Source organism: Mytilus edulis, chromosome 14 (assembly GCF_963676685.1).
Source record: "Mytilus edulis chromosome 14, xbMytEdul2.2, whole genome shotgun sequence".
NCBI classification, from domain to species: Eukaryota; Metazoa; Mollusca; class Bivalvia; order Mytilida; family Mytilidae; genus Mytilus; species Mytilus edulis.
Genome location: NC_092357.1, coordinates 33,087,162 through 33,107,570, shown reverse-complemented (window position 1 = coordinate 33,107,570; position 20,409 = coordinate 33,087,162). Strand labels below are relative to the sequence as shown.

Genomic DNA, 20,409 nt, shown 5'->3' with positions numbered 1-20,409 from the left:
TCAGTTTTGTTAAAAAAAAAAGCAAAGAAACATTGCTTATCAATAAATTATTCACTTCCAAGTGAACAATTCGACCTTATTAACTTTCAAGTGAACAATTCGACCTTATTAAATCCGTCTTAATGGGAACTTCAATTGAACCTTTTAGCTACAGATATGTTACGAATGAACTAGGCATGTTCAGCTAGGGTAAACCATTTGATTGACTGATTCATTCTAAAAAAACAACCTCATTCTTATCAGGTAAAAACGATTGTCAACTTATTGTTGAATACACCCGATTCTCTTTTCTAATATATTTATGTTTACCCATATACCATGTTCTATAATTTTTATCGAATGTCGGTGGTTTTCTCCGGGCACACCGGCTTCCTCCACCAATAAAAACTGGCCGCCACGAAGTAGTCTAAATGCGGTTCTTAAAAGTGGCGTTAAAACACCAACAAATCAAATCAAATCTATAATTTTTCGACAGGTGACATACTCTGTGGGTTAGACATCTATCTGGTACACGGCCAATTACGAGCAACCAAAAGAAGTAAAATCAAAGTAAAATCAAATACATTATTGGTGCAAATTTGGGGGGGGGGGGGTATTGTTTTCTGATGATTTAGTCATGTAAAAGACCATTCAACAGTAAACTTTCAATGAAAATTGTATCGATTTAAATCTTGAGTTTACTTACTTACTTTGCTCTTGCTTGACCGAGTAGCAGAGATTGTAACCTGTCGAAAACATATGAATTCCGTAGTCAAAAGACGGTTATATGAAAATGGTCTACTGATGAAGTATAATAATTTGTAATAGACAGATGTCTCTTATTGTCTCTCGCTCTCTTTTATTTTATTGTTACATTAGCTTCACAATTGAAAGACACAGTTAAATTAATAAAAAATAATTAGCCAACATTGATCCTACCTCAATTTTATGTTCCTTATGTTCTAACCTTACAATTTATTATTTAATTATTATTATACATCACTAAAAGAATATGTAGGCTATGTATATCAATTTACTATAGATCATAACAAAAAGGCAACATTTAAATTCCATACTTATCTGACTTTTGTTTTGTTTAAGTCTCTATGTTTCATCTGTACACGCATTGGTTCAGTGAATCTAGTATAGACTCGTTACAACAATTTTTAAAAAGTTGCGCGGAATATCATATATAGATATAGGAAGATGTGGTATGAGTGACAATGAGACAACTCTCCATCCAAGGAACAATTTATAAAAGTAAACCATTATAGGTCAAGGTATGGCCTTCAACACGAAGCCTTGACTCATACCAAACAGCAAGCTATAAAGGGCCCAAAAATTACTAGTGTCAAACCATTTAAACGGGAAAACCAACGGTCTTATCTATATAAAAAGAAAAAACGAGAAACACTTACGAACCACAAAAACAGACGACACCCACTTAACACCAGATTCCTGACTAAGGACAGATGCAAATAATTCCAGCGGGATTAAATCATGTCTTTTTCTTTGTATTAAGCATGTAAAAACAAGAATGTGTCCACTAATAGAACACGGATGTCCCACTCGCACTATTTTTCTATGTTCAATGGACCGTAAAATTGGAGTAAAAAATCTAATTTGGCATTTAAATTAGAAAGATCGTGTCAAATGGAACATGTATACTAAGTTTCAAGTTGATCTGACTTCAACTTCATCAAAAACTACCTGGACCAAAAACTTTAACCTGCAACTTGCACTATCATTTTCTATGTTCAGTGGACCGTGAATTGGGGTCAACGAAAGAACGGATGGACGAACGGACGGACGCACAGACCACAAACCATATTGCCCCTTTACTATCGTAGGTGGGGCTTAAAATATTTTTTTAAATAAATTTATGCGTATGACCAGACCATACACAAATACGCATAAAATCACGAGCATACAAAAATCGGAGTTTGTATATACATCATTAAATTATTTTTGAAATTATAGTATTATATGACTTATATACCGTTTGATGTATTTTCTCTCATTCGTCGAATGGAAAATTTGTTCTATTGCCGCAAACGGCACTACGTACGGCATTACAAATGTATAAATTGTGAAAGAAAAATGGTCTTCTGTTACACGAAAAGGAAAACGGACAAATTGTTACCCCCACTATTTTCATTTTACGTTTTAACTTAACATACAAAGAATACAGCAAAAACATTCTGGTATACCAGTAAATCAAATCTACTCATTTCCTTACCAGATGACAGTAGTTAAATTGAGATAGAATTTCGGAGACACAAGGTAATGATTTTCATTGGTTGCAGCCTATTATAACATGATCATGTAAATGTAGAAGGTGTATGCTCACAATTGCCACGTGCTTATTGTACAACAAAGTCTTTACATCCTTAAACATACATGTACGACTATAATTAGTGACAATTTTTAATTATAAAAAAAACTTCCCATTAAGAAAAACATATCTCCTACTAAACAATGAACTGAGTTATCAAGTTTTTTTTATAATTAAATCTGTCCAATAAATAAGTAATCATAGAGGTCACTTTTATTCAGCGAACACGGGTCTTGTGAAAGTGGCAAAAAATACCGAAAGAACATTCGAATTCACAAGTCGAATACAAGCCGACAACGCCATGACATAAAAAAACAACCACGAAAAAAGTTTAAGACAAACAGCAGTCTACAAAACAAAACACAACACAGTAAACACAAGATTAAGCAAAACGAACATCACCAAGGAAGGTGATCTTAGGTGTTCCTGAAGGGTAAACAGTTCCTGCTGCAAATGCTGCACAAGCCTTGTGGCTCATGTTAGTACAAACCCGATGTTTTTATGTAGTCACATTTGGGCAAAGGAGGACGGGATGGACTTGGTTGTAATTGATTGGAACATATCCGCTATCATATGTGAGGTAGATATTTCATTATCGTCAGATCCTGCTATTATAGTTCGTATAGCTCATATAGGTACAACCTGCGGGATACGTCTATTTGGTGATGTAAGATACGATGTAAAACAGGATCGGAAAATGGATTATTCGGTAATTGGAATATACATGCATCCGTCGTTATTGTTATCTGTGAAACAGATATTCCATATATTTCAGCTCCATGTAGCTCGTGATGGCGTCAAAACGATACGTTAATTTAATCAAACACATTGTCATTTGTTTCATTATTTGGAATGTCTCCTTCCAGCTTTGATTTATATGTCAATAGATTCTACCACTTGGACTGTGTTGGAGATACTTTATTCATTTTATTGTTTCTCAAATGATAGAAAGAATTTTTCTTTTATAAAATGACTATTATAAGTTTTAAAAAAGGACGTCATAAGGTGATGAATTGATGTCAACACACGTTCGCGACCCAATCGTAACTACTTGGCCATTCTCGATATGCAGTACTATTTGTTTGTGCAACCAGTAAGGCCGAGTAGTTCCGATTGGTTCACGACCGCGAATCTTCCTGCAACACCTTCAATTTACAGACAAGTGAGCTGTTTCCTATCTTATGAGAATTAAATAAAACGGAGATTTTACAGATATTTTCCTGCTGATACCAACTGTTCGTATCTTTTAAACATCGCTTACTGTTAATATTGAGTAATATAACAGGTGACGAAAATTGGTTTTCACTAGTAGTACCTATACATTTCGAAGTACTACCTTAAGTCATTCTGGTTTACAGCATTTTTTTTATGGTCCGATTGTAACATCCATTTATAAGTTTGAACAATCGTCGTATCAATTCAAACTATCAGTAGCATTATATATGCCAAATATGTTTTATAAAGGGACAATTCACCCAATTACTAAATTAAATGCGTTTAAATGCATTCGTTATCTTCACATCACTTCCGCGTTGTAGTTTTAAAAGGCGATATTGACCAATCAAACGATACTAGAATCATGACAACATTTATATTTTATTTTATTAAATACAAAATTCAACTTGGTGAAACACGAATGTATGTTTTATGAGTGCTATTGATGAGGTTAAGAGTGACGAAACACTCGTCTGATGCATCATATATTAAGCCTGGTAACTTTGATGGGTTCTTAGTAAAAAATGTTCAAGTCATCAAACGTTTTCTAAAGATAAAAGATGAACATACCTAGAAATTTTCATTCCTTTTAATCATAATTTTTATGTTAAATGTCAAATAATTTATGTTATAGTTCTTTCATTTAAAATTGTTACAATGATATACGTACAATGTACTAAGTAAAATACACAACTCTTTTTTTCTATGGTGATGTCAGTAACATCGGCAGTATTTGGTGGTTGATTATGTACCATAGCCATACCAGGCTGAATAGGTTGCTCAAAGATAATTTGCTGGCCGGTTTTCAGTTCAGTGTAATACATCTACTAAAAACACGGGTGTCTTTCGGTTTATCGAGAGAAATGGGCGTGAAAGAATATCTAACGGCGGTCAAGTATTGAGAGACGATCGTGAAAGTTCTGGTAACGGATCGTGAAAGGCATTTAATGTACATTTTAGTTCAGAATCTTTGAAAAAATCGCTAAATTTTCAAAACCCGGAACAAATCCGAACAAAAAAATATGTCTGTCAAAATGGTATAACTTTTTCAACATAGCTGTGAAAGAAGATAAAGAAAATATGAAGTACTTTTTGAAAAAAACACAACAGGCGCAATGCGTGTCTATGAAATTAATTACAAATAACACGCTTTGTGTACCTATAATGGTCATATTTCAGAATATCATGATATATTTGAAATTTAATCTTTGGTCTATCTGATAGTACAGTAAAATTAAAGTATGTTCTTCCATTAAAAGCGTTAATTTGTTTATGAAAACCTTGAATTTCTTGAATTTCCATCAAACTTGATCGTGAAAGATCAGGCAACGTATTTTTTCGATCGTGAAAGAAAATGCGTGACCAAACTTTATACTAGTAATCAGAAATCAGTATTTCTTTTACCATTTAATAAATCTGCAAGTGGTTGAAGCCTGTAACTATTTTGATAAGGATGAACATTAAAGCTATTATCTTTTTTTTCTATTCAACACTTAACCTCGAAAGTTAAAAAAACCCAACTAATAACGTGTCTAAATAAGTGTGAACGATTCAGCTCTTTGAATCGGTCTAGTGCACTTCACGCACACAAACACTAGTTAGCCAATAATATGGATATGCAACGTTTAAACCAAAGTGTTATCAATCAAACAAAAAATCATAGCAAAAACAGCACATTTCATGTGTAATATTGGATTGAACGATAACCAACATTTTGTGCAACAGAACTTTTTAAGTTCTTTATAAACAACGCAGATAAGGATTGATTTAACTTTATAGTACATATTATAGAATACCAAGCGCAAATGCTGTAATGTCTTGATTGCTTTACTTATGATAGTATATTTGTTGAACGTCTATAAAATAAAGGGATTTACTAGAAGTGTCAAATGCGCTTAAGATTATCAATGTTTCATAAAAAAGGTCAAGGTCAGATGAACCATGCCATACAGATCTCTACAAATATCCCGTACACCAAATTAATGTGTTCCGATCTTTACAGTGCCTTAGAAACTGACAAATGTAAAAGTTGTGCTTGGCCAATTAATTCGAAACATAAGGTCAAAAGTATATGAACCCTGACCGACAGCCAGACATAGACATCTTTCTATCATTTAATAAATCAAACAAAATTGAAGTCATCATGGTCATATAAGAAACATGAAGACAGACATGTACACCATACACGAAACATATTGTCGCTATTGCATACATGTATATATTCAAAAGGCCAAACAACATAAAACAAACATTGCCGAATGATGCATGATAATGAGTTCAATGTTAGTTGAAACCTTGCACAAGTCGAAAATATACACCTTACAATCATAAAAACAGACAGTTATCCTAAAGCTTAACGAATCCTCGATACGGACTTGACCACTAAAATGAATCTTCATCCATGAAATGAGGCAAAATCTGGTTCTGGTTGTCTTTGCTGACCTATTGCTTCCTGAAAAAATGCTTTCTGTTTTTTTAATCCATCAAGACCAAGTGCTTGGTGTGCTTTGCTTCCTGTCACTTTAAATGCGGCTCTGATTTCTTCCCATTTCTTGGTTCTTTGTTTTATAAGGTGTGTAGGGGTCTCTTCGTCTTCATTTATAATTTCTTTCAACGAATTGTGATCTTTTAAATTGAAAAACGATGGTGATGCAGACAAATCAACTTTATTGCAAAAGTCCATGACATATTCGTTAGATTTGTTAAAGTGTGAAATAGCATTTAGGATAAAATTGTGTGCTTTAAGCGCATCTGAAATTACAGCCTTTGCCCTGTATATATTTGTTTTAATCACATCAATAACGTAGGAGTAGTTTTTGCCAATTTCCTTTTCATCTTTCAGTATAAATTTATCGAGTGCGTAAGTTTGTTTGCTAATTAGTTGGCGCATGTCTTTAGTCGCAAGACTGAGATTGAAAGATACATATCTTAGGCTTGTAACAAATTCATTCTTGTCTAGTTGGCTCAGAACTGAGCCTTCGAAATGTTTTAGTCGATCATATAAATCCATTATCTGTTTATACATGGTTTGAAATTGGTCCTGTTTAATTTTCAGTGGTATTTCTTCGTATCCAAGTAAATCGACGTCACCAGAATCAGTTGTCAAACCTGGTGCCATTTTTTTACCATCAAATGTTAGTGCAAAAGAATTGGATGGATTCGTTGAAACAACTTTCTTAACCATGAAATCAAATTTACCGGGTCCTTTGATATCGGGTAGATTCAGATCTGTGTTAAAAGTCTCAATATGAATATGACTGGGAACGGCAAAATTGATGAGAGCGTTGTCGGGATCATAAAATCCTTTGCTTGTATCACATGATTGGCCAGTGTTCTTATATCCAGTCATAAACCTTTGAAAACGTCCATGAAATAGAATTTTACCAATGTACCAGAACTGCTTGGTTTCTTTAAACGGATACCGCATTAATATTGTTGTGGGTGTACTCCAAAACCTTAAAATGTCACAAAACAATAAAAAGCAAATATTTGAAAAGTCGAATTTCTTATTTGCTATTAGATTGAAGAACATTAAAAGATACTGTAGGAATCCAAACCTTGCTATTTCTTTGATAACAGTTGGTAATAAGTTTACTATCTCATTCATTTCCACATCATCTTCACAATATTCGTGTGTTGCTTCTGTAATAATATTTTCATCTTCAACCTCTTCCATTGGCTCACCTTCACTGGATTGTTTTTTTCGGCGTTTTGTCACCCACTGTCTTTTCTTATTGCCATAGTTGTAATTTCTTTTTCTTTTCATTTTCTGAAAATATTAATACTTTGAAATGCTTAAACCTATGGAGGATATTGACCTATCTAGTAAGTCTCAATACCAATAACAAATATCAATCATCATTTAAAGGAAGAATAATGTGAACGTCTTCGTAGCATCAGATCTTTCACGATCCTTTTCACGATCTTCAAAAATGCGGTACGTGATCTTTCACGATCCAAAAAATCAATTTTGTGTGAATAGTTCTTTATTAACCAAGTTTCAGATTATATTTATACAAAATAACTATGAGAACTGTTTAATTAATTCAAATACAATGCCCTTATTTTGATAAAGGTAGTTTATCTAGTCGAATTTGTGAAAAAATCGTGTTTGTTTACATTTTTTATGTTATTGAAATGTCGAGAAGCAATCTGCCTTTTGTCGTTTTGTAATAACTGTGTACTTTTGAAACTGGATATTCTGACATACTGATCATAATGTTGAACCATTTTGAAAGACAGTTTTATTTTGTCGTAAATGTGTCTGTGTAATTAATTAAATTAGAATATTTACTGACCTTTCATATGTCTTCTCGATTAAATTTCTTTCACGATCCGTTACCAGAACTTTCACGATCGTCTCTCAATACTTGACCGCCGTTAGATATTCTTTCACGCCCATTTCTCTCGATAAACCGAATGACACCCGTGAAAAAGAGAATTATAATTTCATTCGTTTAAACGGGCAGTGCATTAGAATGAAATTAATTTCTCCTGGGTGTTTCATCATATGTAGCATAGAGGGCGTAATGTTTTCCCGCTTCAAAATTATTTTCGCGGTATTTTATTGCCTATGTAATCATTCAGCACGACATCGTCAATCTGAGCATTCGAATTTTCTTGGTAAATTTTAATTCTGGTTAAAGTTTATTAAGCTTTTTATTTGGAGACTTTTTGTTTGATACTGATGTTTGAATTATATATTATATGTGTAGATATATATGTATGAATTGAGTTTATTTCTTATTAAATATAGAGCATCGGCGTTGTCGTGCGACTATCCACTTTACAAAGTCTTTGGTATTTATTATAGCCTTTTATGGCGTGTTTATTCAGTGTATATGTGTACTTGGATATTTAGTACAAGTATTGGTTATACTTGGATATTTGGTACAAGTATTGATTATACTTGGTTATTTGGTGCAAGTATTGGTTTTATGTCTACATTGATGGTTGGTTTATACCAGGAGAATAAGTATTATACATTATACTTTTAATGTTTCCTGGATATAAAGGCTATACAGGTTGATATTCCGATGTTATGAAAGGAACCCCGATGAAAATTTCCTGTGAAAGCTGTTCCCTATCTGACGATATTGCTGGTTGTTTGATTATAGGGGCAAAAGACAAGGATCTGTGCTGAAAACTGTAGGAGGTGTTATTTACAAGAAACACGTTCCGACATATGATAGCAATTCGAAAAGAAAACCAATCGCAGTTATCACCCATTAATATGGTTATTTGCAATTTTCTCAATTATTCGTCAATTAAAACTTATTTAGACAATTATAACAATAAAGTAAATAGATTGACAATCAATTATCATGCAATTGATAGCAAAATGATATGGATTTCCTTCAGGAAGATTAAAATGAAAGAAATAATTTTCCAAAATACCACTGCATACACAATTTCTATTAAAATTAAATGTTTCGAGTGAAATGTCGGCTAATGCTCCTCATCTAATGAAGTTTAACTGAAGGTGAAGATGCCAACCTTTCCAAGTTACTGGAAGGCAGTGGTGTTCTCCTGGATATACTGTGATTAATCATAGCGGAGTAGAGCATAAGCACTGCCTTATTCAGATAACGTTTGAGTGGTGTACCTTCTGCTGGTCTTTAAATAGCAGTGGAGGAATTCCACGGAAAGGCGTATGAGCTTGCATGAGTGAGTGAACAAGCAAGAGTGAGTGAACAAGCAAGAGTGAGTGAACCAGCAAAAGTGAGTGAACGAGCAAAAGTGAGTGAACGAGCAAGTCAGAGAGAACGAGCAAGTCAGAGAGAACGAGCAAGTCAGAGAACTAAGAGAACTTGCAAGAATGAGTGACTGAATGAGCGAGTAAGGGACAGTGAATGAGCGAGAGAGAGTGAAGGAGCGAGAAAGAGAGAGTGAAGCAGCGAATGAGCGAGAAAGAGAGTGAAGGAGCGAATGAGCGAAAAAGAGAGTGAAGGAGCGAATGAGCGAGAAAGAGATAGAGACAGAGTGAATAAGCGAGTCAATGAGCGAGAAAAAGTAGCTTAGCAAATGAGTAGTAAACGAGTACAAATGATTGAATTAGCGAATGTGAGTGAACGAGCGAGTATGAATGAGTGAACGAACGCAAGTGAATGAGTGCTAGTGTAGGAGTGAGTGAGTGAACGAACATTAGTGAAATAATGGATGAATGTGCGTGAATGAGCAATGGGACAAATAGTGAATGAATACGTGTGATTAATGAGCTGCTGCTGATTAAATTATAAATAATTCAAACTAATCAACTGATTTTCTTCCCACATCTGAATGAATATATTCGTATGTGTTTTGATTTGTGTAAAATAGCGTTATTTGTAATGGTTTTGGTGGAATACTTGTCCCAGATGCAAAACACAATAATACAAATATTGAAGTCCGTCATAGAAGACAATCTGTGTCATCTGTTCCCGTGGAGTCAGTACTTTGTTTTAGTTCGACTTATCCATTAATTTGTTAAACAAAAATATTAGACTTCAAACAATTGGAGCATAACGTTTAAAGTCAAGTTGATAACTAGGTATATAAAATCTTGACCCGATTCATCCGAAAGATCAATATGCACCGTAGTAATTGGATACTCATTTAATGTTTACCTGTCAAACTTTCAGACCGTTCCATTTTTTTCAGACGTCTTTTTATAATATAATGAGAACTCTCACGACAGAATATTCTGCGGTAATCAGAAGAGAAAGACACATTACTAAATCAAACTACTGAAGAACTGATTATCAGATTACTGCACGTTCCTTTGGATGGTCACACGTATGCAATTACCTTTGAATATAATGATGAAAATAAGGGGATGTTATTACTTACAGATAAAAGGACATTTATTCCTATTTCAAATGCCTATAGTTAATCGTACGGCCTTAACAGATATACAAACTCATACCGTTACAGAAAGCAATGATTTGCATATCAGGCAAGATACTATTTTTACGATAAAAACCTACGGGTTGTGGTTTTTTGAAATACTAAGAAAAACCAAAGAGGATAGGAAACAACCAACGACAACCACTGAATTGCAGTGATTATTTTTATTATTGTTATGTCAGATTTTTTCAATAAAATTGAGAATGGAAATGGGGAATGTGCCAAAGAGACAACAACCCGACTTCTATATTAGACCAGGTCAAATGCTTCATCCTAATAAGATACCAGAAGATATGGTTTGAGTGCAAATGAGACAGCTCTCCATCAAAGTCACAATTTTTAAAAGTAAATCGATATAGGTAAAAGTATGGCCTCCAACACGGAGCCTTGGTTCACACAAAATAGCAATCTATTAGAGGCCTCAAAAATGAATAGTGTCAAACCATTCCAACGGTGAAATTAACGGTCTAATCAATCTATACATAAAAAACGAGAAACACTTATGCACCGCATTAACAAACAACTACTGAAAATAAGATTCCTGACTTAGAACAGGTTCAAACAATAGCAGCGGGTTTAAACGTTTTAGTTTTATCTGAAACAATAGTGTAACATGAAAACATAGAAAGCCACAACTTAAAATACCAATTGAAATAACTTAACTTAATCAAAAGACATATTAGTATTTCATGTAACACAAGTCATGCAAGTGAGCATACAATAATCATATAAATTTGATATTTGATACAATGTGAATACAAACTCATAAAAGGGGTGACAAAATAGTACTATAACACTTTGAGATGTTTTATAACTTCAGAAACAACCAACAATAACCTTGAACAAAAATCCACATATTACAATAATATACACAGTTGAATGAAAGTAATTTTGTTTTCAGGTATACAGTTTGATTGAAACACCGTACGATAGAGCTAAAGAACCATCGCCGTCTAAAAAAGTACAATTAACAATAGGGAATGACAAATCGACCCTTTTGTCGTAAATTTTAGTATGGGCTTTCTCTTTAGAAATTCTAAATCTAGGAAAGGACAGCTTCTACTGTTTATGTTAGTTTATGTAGAGAACTCTTGATTATTTAACGAAGAAATAGCATCCAGATAACGGTAGTATTGTTGATTGTAGAAACTAAATGTTACAATGACGTGTCTTTACTGACATAATTATGATATTACGAATGAGAGAAATATAATGTAAAAAAACCCCCATAATTTAACGCATTAAAAATGTACACACTTCTGGTGAGATAAATCAATATCATGGGACTAACCATCATTAGTATAAAACTGACAATATTAGATTTGTAATTTAGATTTGTTCTAAATATTGGCGTATAAATAATTTACAGATATCCTATATAATATTATTAATATCAAAGTGAAACATCATAAATTGTAAACACATTTCAGCATTTGGTGTTAACTCACCAGAGTTAATCTGGAAATAATTAATTGATTTGATAATGAAACTTTGTAAATGCATTCAAATTTGATATTGCAATGATGGTGGAAAATATAACAAGTGACCATTTAAATAGAAGACTACCAATTTTGGATCTTAGAAACTTAGAATCAATTGACTTCGCCGTACCTGTATATGGATATTTATCACCAATTATTATTTGTTTGACTGTGTTTACCAAGTCGTTTGCTTGTGTTGTTCTTTTGCAGAAAAACATGCGCTCTCCAACAAATTTACTCCTCGCTGGAATGGCTATTTCGGACATGTGCACCGGTTTATGTCCCTTGCCATTGTACATTTATTTTTACTCCTTTGGAAATTTCATGGAAAAGGTACCGATAAACTGGTGTGGTGTACATTTCTATTTTGGACAGTGTATTCCAACAATTTTCCATACCATTTCTATTTGGCTGACAACGACACTGGCTATTCAAAGATATAAACATGTGTGTAGACCTTTAAATGTCCGAGTCCGAGAAAATAATACGATGCGTAAAACTGTCTTTTGTATAGTCATAATCTTTATTATGGCTGTTATTAGCCATTTGGCATGTTTCATAGATATAGACATTACTGAGGTAGATGTTCCGTCTAATATTCACCTGAACAGTACTATCAAAACGTGTAGCGTAGCTATAAACCAATGGTTGTTGGATTATCAAGACATTTACTATAACGTATATTTTTGGTTTCGGGCTATATTCATCCAGATAACTCCATGTATTGTTTTAATTGTATTGAATATTCTACTTATAACCAAAATCAAAAAGTCTAATAACAGAAGAAGACAAATGACATCACAACACAGAAGCAATGGGTCCAATACTGGTACAAGAACAAACATAATGCTTGTTATCATTGTAGGAATATTTCTTGTGACTGAACTACCAATGTCTATAGTCATGATAATGAATACTTTTGACAATACATTCGAACATATTTCAATTTTGAGTAAAAGGGAATATGCTGTTATTATTTTGTTATCAAACTTCTTTATTCGTTTAAGTTTTCCAGTTAACTTTTTCATTTACTGCGGAATGAGCAAACAATTTCGGGAAACGTTTGAAAAAACAATCAAATGCCATGTAGATTGAACAGATACTGTAGGTAAAAAGCCATTCCAGCGAAGGCCGTATGGTGACCTATAGTTTTTAATGTTTGTGTCATTTTGGTCTCTTGTGGAGAGTTGTCTCATTGGTAATCATACCACAAGAACATATTTTTATTTTAAAGCCCATTATCTTATCATGGACAAGTTATGTCGCTAAGTCAAAATCTGATAATACGAGTCATTGAATAATACTCTGATAATACAATGACAATGGATGCAAATTTTAAAGAATTTTATTACTGCTGAATGTGAACATTAGAGGTCAATGTATAATACAATAGCATTGGATGAAAACTTTAAAGAAATGTATCAACTAATGTCAACATTAGAAGTCACCGAATCAGTATGACAATGCACGTTAATATATACACTTTATGTAAACTTGAAAATTGTGTCATGTGTAGTAATCATGTACAGTAAAGGTTTGTCGTAAACTATGTAATTACATGCACTTTATGCGAATAAACTTTAAAATTATGCCATCTATAGTGATCATGTACAACAAATTTATGTCATAAACTATGTAAATACATGCACTTAATGCGAATAAACTTGAAAATTAAGTCATCTATATTAATCATGTACAGTAAAATTATGTCGTAAACTATGTAATTACATGCACTTTATTTAAATAAACCTGAAAATGATGTCATCTGTAGTAATCACGTACAGTCAAGTTTTGTCGTACATTGTAAACTATGTAATTACATGCACTTTATGTGGAAAAAATTGAAATTGTGTCATGTGTAGTCATCATGAACAGTCGAGTTTTGTCGACAACTATGTAATGACATGCAAGTCATGCATGAGAAGTATGTCATTTGTAGTAATCATGTACAGCAAAATTATGTCGTGTACTTAATCGAACCTAAAACTGTAACATTCAACAACATAAAAATAATTGAATCATTATAATACGTTTTGAATAAAAGAATGCTGATAATCATTAACGTAAACTAAAGCACAAACTCAACATTTTGAACTAAGAAAATACAGAAAAAAATATATTACTCCGTAAAAGTATGTTTGTTAAACTAGGAGCAAAACTTCCTACTCTTTCTGTTGTCTAACCTCTCTCATTGGTGGATTGCATGTTAGAACTTATACAGGCTTAGATGGTTGATTTTTACCTGAAGCCATTTGAACGCGTGATCTGCAGCCATCTTTATCTGTTATTTTTCACTTATATCGTTGTGATAAAATATTATTTTCTTGACACGAACGATAGCTACAGCATGAACAATCTATGTCATTAGCAATAGTAAAATAAACATATGGTTGATTTGATATTGAAACTTAATGATAAACTTCCAATTTAACAAATTTAAAAACTTGATTGTACTTAAAATCTAGCGATTCTTGAAAAGACCCCAAAATTTAGAGTGAGATATTTTGGTCATAAATCTTAACCCAGTAATCAGAGAACAATATTTGTAAAAATGTCTATCAAAATCATTTAGCAAAGAATTCTAATCAAGTTGGTGATAAGAGCTGTAAATTGCAGTGTACATGTGTCATGCACACACTGTTTGTTTGATCTGTGTAGAAGGCCAATAGAATGACAAACAGTTTTTGTTGGGTTTTTTTTGCTGTGCCTGAATTGGTGATACCTCTCATTTTTTGGTTTTCTTTTATTCTTATATATAAGTGAGAAATTTTGAATCTCGATACACAAATTTGTAGATTAGCAACAACAAACGAACATTTACACATTTATGTTTATTTAAAATTTTAGTTCCAGTCGCCATATTTTGTCTGTACCCGAACATGTAATTGGATGTTTTCAAATTCTAAGTAATCTGACAGTATGTTGAAAGCCAATTACAACAAAACAATAAACAATCATGCATATAACATCCAATGGATTTAGTTTAAAGATGTCATAAACAGTCTAAACACATGATCTTATTCAATGAAAAGAAACGGGTATCGACAAATTGTAGATCCAAGAATGTGCATTATACACAACAATAAAATTTAGTTTGCTTTTAATTAACTGATAACAAATCAATAAAAATACAAATAACAACAATATTGATGGATTAAAGTGATTACTGTGTTGAATAGGTAACATTTTAACATTAGTTTATGTAAAGGACCTATAAAATTACCATAATAGTTTATACAATTTATACAATGGTAAACAATATCTACGGTAAAAAGATGTGCTATCCCGTTTAGAATAAAAATGTTTACAGATACAACTAAACTTCAAAACCAAATCTTCACATCTCTGAAATAACTTAGTAAAAGTGTAAAGTCTGTTGAAATAACATAAAATACTTTACCGTTAACATATATATTACGTTCAAGAAAACCAAAAAACGTCACAACAGACACGGGCATAGCGAACAACATGATCAAGGTGTGATATATAAACACCGTTTAGTGTGTAGTTTCTATGTACAAACAAGCTATCTAAATCTAGAGAGTCTTTCGCTACTTCCAGGTCGGAAATTGAAATTCATATCAATTGAAATGTTCCACTCACACTGTATTAAAGAGACTTTATTCTTTGTTGTTTAATTTCAATTTGTGTTAGCAACTATTCATTTATCTACTAAATACGAGAAATTTCAAAGCTATGAAACACATCATATGTAATTCTTCCCATTACGCGCTCATATTACAAAACATCGAGCTATTCCCTATCTATAGGATTAAACAAAACGGAGTGTTTACAAATAAAGTAGCCGTATGTTCCTCCTGACATCTACACGTACAGTAATTATACTCATCGCTTATTTCTTTTAGTAAAATGGCAGGTGACGAAAACTTAATTTCAGAGAACAGTTCATATACATATTGTGCCACTATTCCAAAGTCATCCTCGTTTAAAGCAATTTTCTATGGTCCGATTGTAACCTTCATTTACAAGATTGACTGTATTAAACAATATTCGTATCAATTCAAACCATCAGTAATATTATATGTGCCAAATATATTTTATAAAGGGACAATTCACCCGATTACTAATGCGTTTAATTGGCAATGGTTCGTTATCTTCACATCACTTCCGCGTTGTAGTCTTAAAATGACCAATCAAAAGATACTGGAATGACAATATTCTATTCCGTTTTAATGACACATAAAATTAAACTTGGTTAAACATGAATGTGTGTTTTATGAGTGCTATTGAGGAGTTTTCGATAGACGAAACACTCGTCTGATGTATCATATATCATAATATAAGCCTGGTAACTTTGATGGGTTCTTAGCAAAAAATGTTCAAGTCATCAAATGTTTTCTAAAGATGAAAGATAAACAAACAGTATGATAGCATCTATTTTTGCTAAAAGTTCAAAATACATGGAAGTCATCATATCTTTTAAATATTATTTTGATGCGATTGCAAAATAACACAGTGATGGCTGCTGTACCCATATTTTGACTATTTTTCCTATTGTGTCTGTTTTCTTCAGGCATCGTTATAAATGTGATAGAATTTGATGCGACTGACATACAAGTGAGAGATTTAGCGCTATAAAACCAGGTTCAATCCACCAAGTCAGGAATATGACAGCTGTCCATTCGTTTGATGTGTTTTATCGTTTGATTATCCATTTGATAAGGGACTTTCTGTTTTGAATTTTCTTCGGAATACTTTTGTGATTTTACGTTTTTTGGGGGTAAAACTGACACAATGGCTCTACCTGGACATAAGATGTATCGTTCTGTAATACCAGATGTTCGAGTAAAAATGATTAAAATGTTAACTTCACTATGTGTAAAAAGTAAAATCACAAAAATACTGAACTCAGAGGAAAATCAAATCGGAAGTTTCCTGAACTTGTGGTCCCTATTAAAACTTCCACGGATAGTTGCTACAGCTATTCACACGGAAGCCACGAACCTAATGTTAACGTGCTTGTTTTTTTTACTTTCATGATTGCATCACAAAGATCGGCGTTCAAGTCTGACAGAGTAGATTTACAAATAGATTAACGAGGTTGAACTGCATACAAATACTCCAAACGTCCTACATTTGCATGCAATCTTTATAGACAAATATTGGTAAACTATTAAATAAAACGTTTAGGTAACTACGTACTCAGCATGTGTATTTTGAAATACTGTTTCTATTTTAAGTTACATGGTTTGTTATGGAACTTTTTTTTTTGTTATCAACATTCTCATTATACATTTTTTTTAAGACAGTAATAGTTTTGCTCTCTTGCTCATCAAACATAAGATAACAAGACACATTCACATCTGTATTTGATAGATGACTTAAATAATCAATTCAATAACTATAAATAAACTCAGCTTCACTATATTTGTCTACAACATATGGAAGACATATTATGTCACTTTTTAGTGACAAGTTTTCTTTTCGGACCTGGAATCTCTTTCTTATTTGATTCTTTAGCTGTTATCCGCTTATTTTGTCCTGTGATGGTTTCTTGTTTCTGTGATACAATCTTGGAATCATTTGAAGATAGATCTATATTTTCGCCTTGCGACTTAACAGTTGAAATTGTTTTTGAAGACTGCGATGTTTTGCTGTCTGCGGCTGTTTTAATTTCGGTATCATTTGTAATATTAACTGAGGTAGATGGCGCTTGCTGTTCTGTTTCTAATGTGATTTCAGTAATATCGGCAGTGTTTGGTTGTTGTTGAGGCACCATAGCCATACCTGGTTGAATATGTTGCTCAACGATAATTTGATGGCCGGTATTCAGGTCAGTGTAATGCATGTACCGAAAAGGAGAATAAAACATATACTGTCCAGCGGGGTGCCCTGGATAAAAATGCTGTACAGGTTGATGTTCTGATGTTATGAAAGGAACCCCGATGAACATTTCTTGTGAAAGCTGTTCCCTATCTGACGATATTGCCGGTTGTATGGTTACAGGGGTTGATATTTGTGGTCCATTGATTAGTGATTGTTGGGGTGCTCTAGGTACAGATTCTGTATTATATATCACAGTTGTCGTTTTATCAGAGTTTCTACCTGAATTGCACAAAATATATCTGTATAACAGTATTGAAATTATCATGAATTACATCACAAGCTCTAAAACATAATAACTATAGTCATTTTGTCGGTATATTTTTATCAGAATTACAAGTGTGTTATAATGAATGCATATCATATATTGGTAGGCGTTATCAGTTTATAGTAAGCTATGAAACCAATTATTAGAGGCCAGTCATTAAAAAAAGACTATTTGGTAATTTTTTGTATCAAATCAAAGCTCAATGATTGAAATCGTTGTAAAATAATGTTGAGAGTGAACTCTTTTCAGAAATAACTTTGTCAGTATTTGGGTAATAGATACATGTGGCTATTTCAATAATGAGTTAATTTAAAGCGGATGTCACGGTTTGTGGAGTTTTATTCTCTGAGGATATCACCAGGTCAGTGGTACATTAATTGTTCTTGATATGATCATAATTATTAATTATCTGTTTTTAAAACTAAAAATTGTTCAAAAGAGAAGGATAGTCTACCTTACACTATACACTACCATAACTAGATTTCTCAATAACAGTCGGCATTTGGATTAGCCAAAGCTCTTCAACTTCTTGATTTTAGGTATTTTGTTTACTTTTTAGTTTCGGCGTCATTGGTGAGATTTTGGTTGAAGAAATGTTTAATATATGGTATCTGTTGTGATTTTGATATAAGATATATGATCGTTATTAGTATAAGAGTTCCATTATTTGTGTTATCGCCCATTATACTACAATAAGAGGACAACAATGAGTTATGAAAATTCATGTGATATAAAGCTGTTGTGCCCATAAAACATAACGAAACAAAATTTTACATCGATCAATAATTTTTTTTTTAAATCAATTTTGTTTGTATTATCCACGTTCAAGTGCATAACAATTCGCAAGCTCGTATTCACACATTTTTTTTTGTAATTCCCAGCACTGAAGTTTAAAGATTAATTACGTATGATGATAATGATACATGTAAGTTACAGTTATATTTGTGTAACACAAATATAACTGCCGTTAAAATTCATATATATATAATACATACAACAACCAACAAGAATATCGAAACAATCTATCAGCAAGCTAACATCGTCCATCGGGACACTGTAAAATACAGGTTCATTTATAGAAATTTAAATCACACTTTTTACAAACACAACTATATAGATGCATAAGAGGTTAAAGGGGCACTAGCTGTCAAATTCATGTTCACCGACTCTAATAAAATTCTCATATTTGATTTATAACTATGTAAAACATTTATCCAAACTATTAAAAGTCTAAATAAAACAATAAACAAGGCACAGACATGAACATACGTAGCTTCGTTGACCTCTATAGTCATCCGATGACCATATAAGCGATGTAGACATAAATATAGATATAGATAGATTAAGCAAACACGTGCTGTTGAATTATTTTAGATCTATTTAATTTCATATTACAGATAAAAAATAACTGTTTATCATCGTTTTTACCTGTATTAGAATGTTTATTTGTTGATCGAATCAGTCAATCAAATGATTGACCTTTGTTTCACTCTCATTGTTGAAATTTTCTTCCTTTAAATAACTTTCCACATTCAATTCACGTGTTATCAATCTCAAGTTAAGAGGTTGAATTAAAGTTCACATGAATACAGATGCAAGTAAATAATTCATAATCAACGATGTTTTTTTTGTTTATTTTGACAAAATTGAACCTTATTGGCTACTAAAAAGAAATATTATTTCACTGTTTGTATTGCATTTAATTTAGTGATTGAGCCAAGAATAATAATTTATTAGGTTTTTCGTATATCTCGTATATCTCGTAGCTAGTGTCCCTTTAAATCTCTAACCTCTTATCATAGCGTTCCGTTCATTAATGAGAGTAACATCGTTTGGTTCCATGTAAACTGTGAAAACTTCCCTAATTTATTATTTGTTTAGTCTCGGAAGACATATATAAACGAGATACAATTCTGACATGAATGTAAGTTGTTCTCAACGTTTGTTTTACATTTGAGTGGTGAATTCGTAATTTTCCGTTGTATTTTTTAATGCTTTTTTTCAAATCATACACAACAAATTTCATGAAAAAAACTAAAACCAAAATATTTCACAACAATAAAGAAAAGAGAATAATGGGGTGTAACAATAAAAAAATAGAGAATAGCGGGATGTAAAAACAATATAGAATATTGCGCCGAAAAAGTAAAAATAAAAGTAATAAATTACCAACAATTTTAAGATTCACAAACACATGTGCATCAGTATACTATATGGAAGTTCCCAGTCGACTCACATAAAATTGTTTCAAAGTGGAACGAAGGTGTGAAAAAATCATGAATCTAAGAAATTGATTATCCACTGCAAGCTCAAAAACCAAAACAAGTGGAAATTGTTTCGTTGTATGCTTGGAACTGTAAAAATCCCTCCTACCAAACTACAGCTACATGTATCAAAAACAT

General features: G+C 32.5%; 2 protein-coding genes across 2 annotated transcripts; one reads left to right on the top strand and one right to left on the bottom strand.

Annotated features, from left to right (window-relative positions):
- Positions 1 to 5,924: 5,924 nt before the first annotated feature.
- Positions 5,925 to 7,960, bottom strand: LOC139504130 (uncharacterized). The gene is made up of 2 exons (XM_071294191.1): positions 7,828 to 7,960; positions 5,925 to 7,298 (listed from the first exon to the last, which is right to left on the bottom strand). The coding sequence occupies exon 2, from the start codon at positions 7,293 to 7,295 to the stop codon at positions 5,925 to 5,927; it is 1,371 nt and encodes a 456-aa protein (XP_071150292.1). The 5' UTR covers positions 7,296 to 7,298; positions 7,828 to 7,960.
- Positions 7,961 to 11,924: 3,964 nt separating this feature from the next.
- On the top strand, positions 11,925 to 12,990 carry LOC139504129 (sex peptide receptor-like). The gene has a single exon (XM_071294190.1). The coding sequence runs from the start codon at positions 11,935 to 11,937 to the stop codon at positions 12,988 to 12,990; it is 1,056 nt and encodes a 351-aa protein (XP_071150291.1). The 5' UTR covers positions 11,925 to 11,934.
- The last annotated feature ends 7,419 nt before the right edge of the window (positions 12,991 to 20,409 follow it).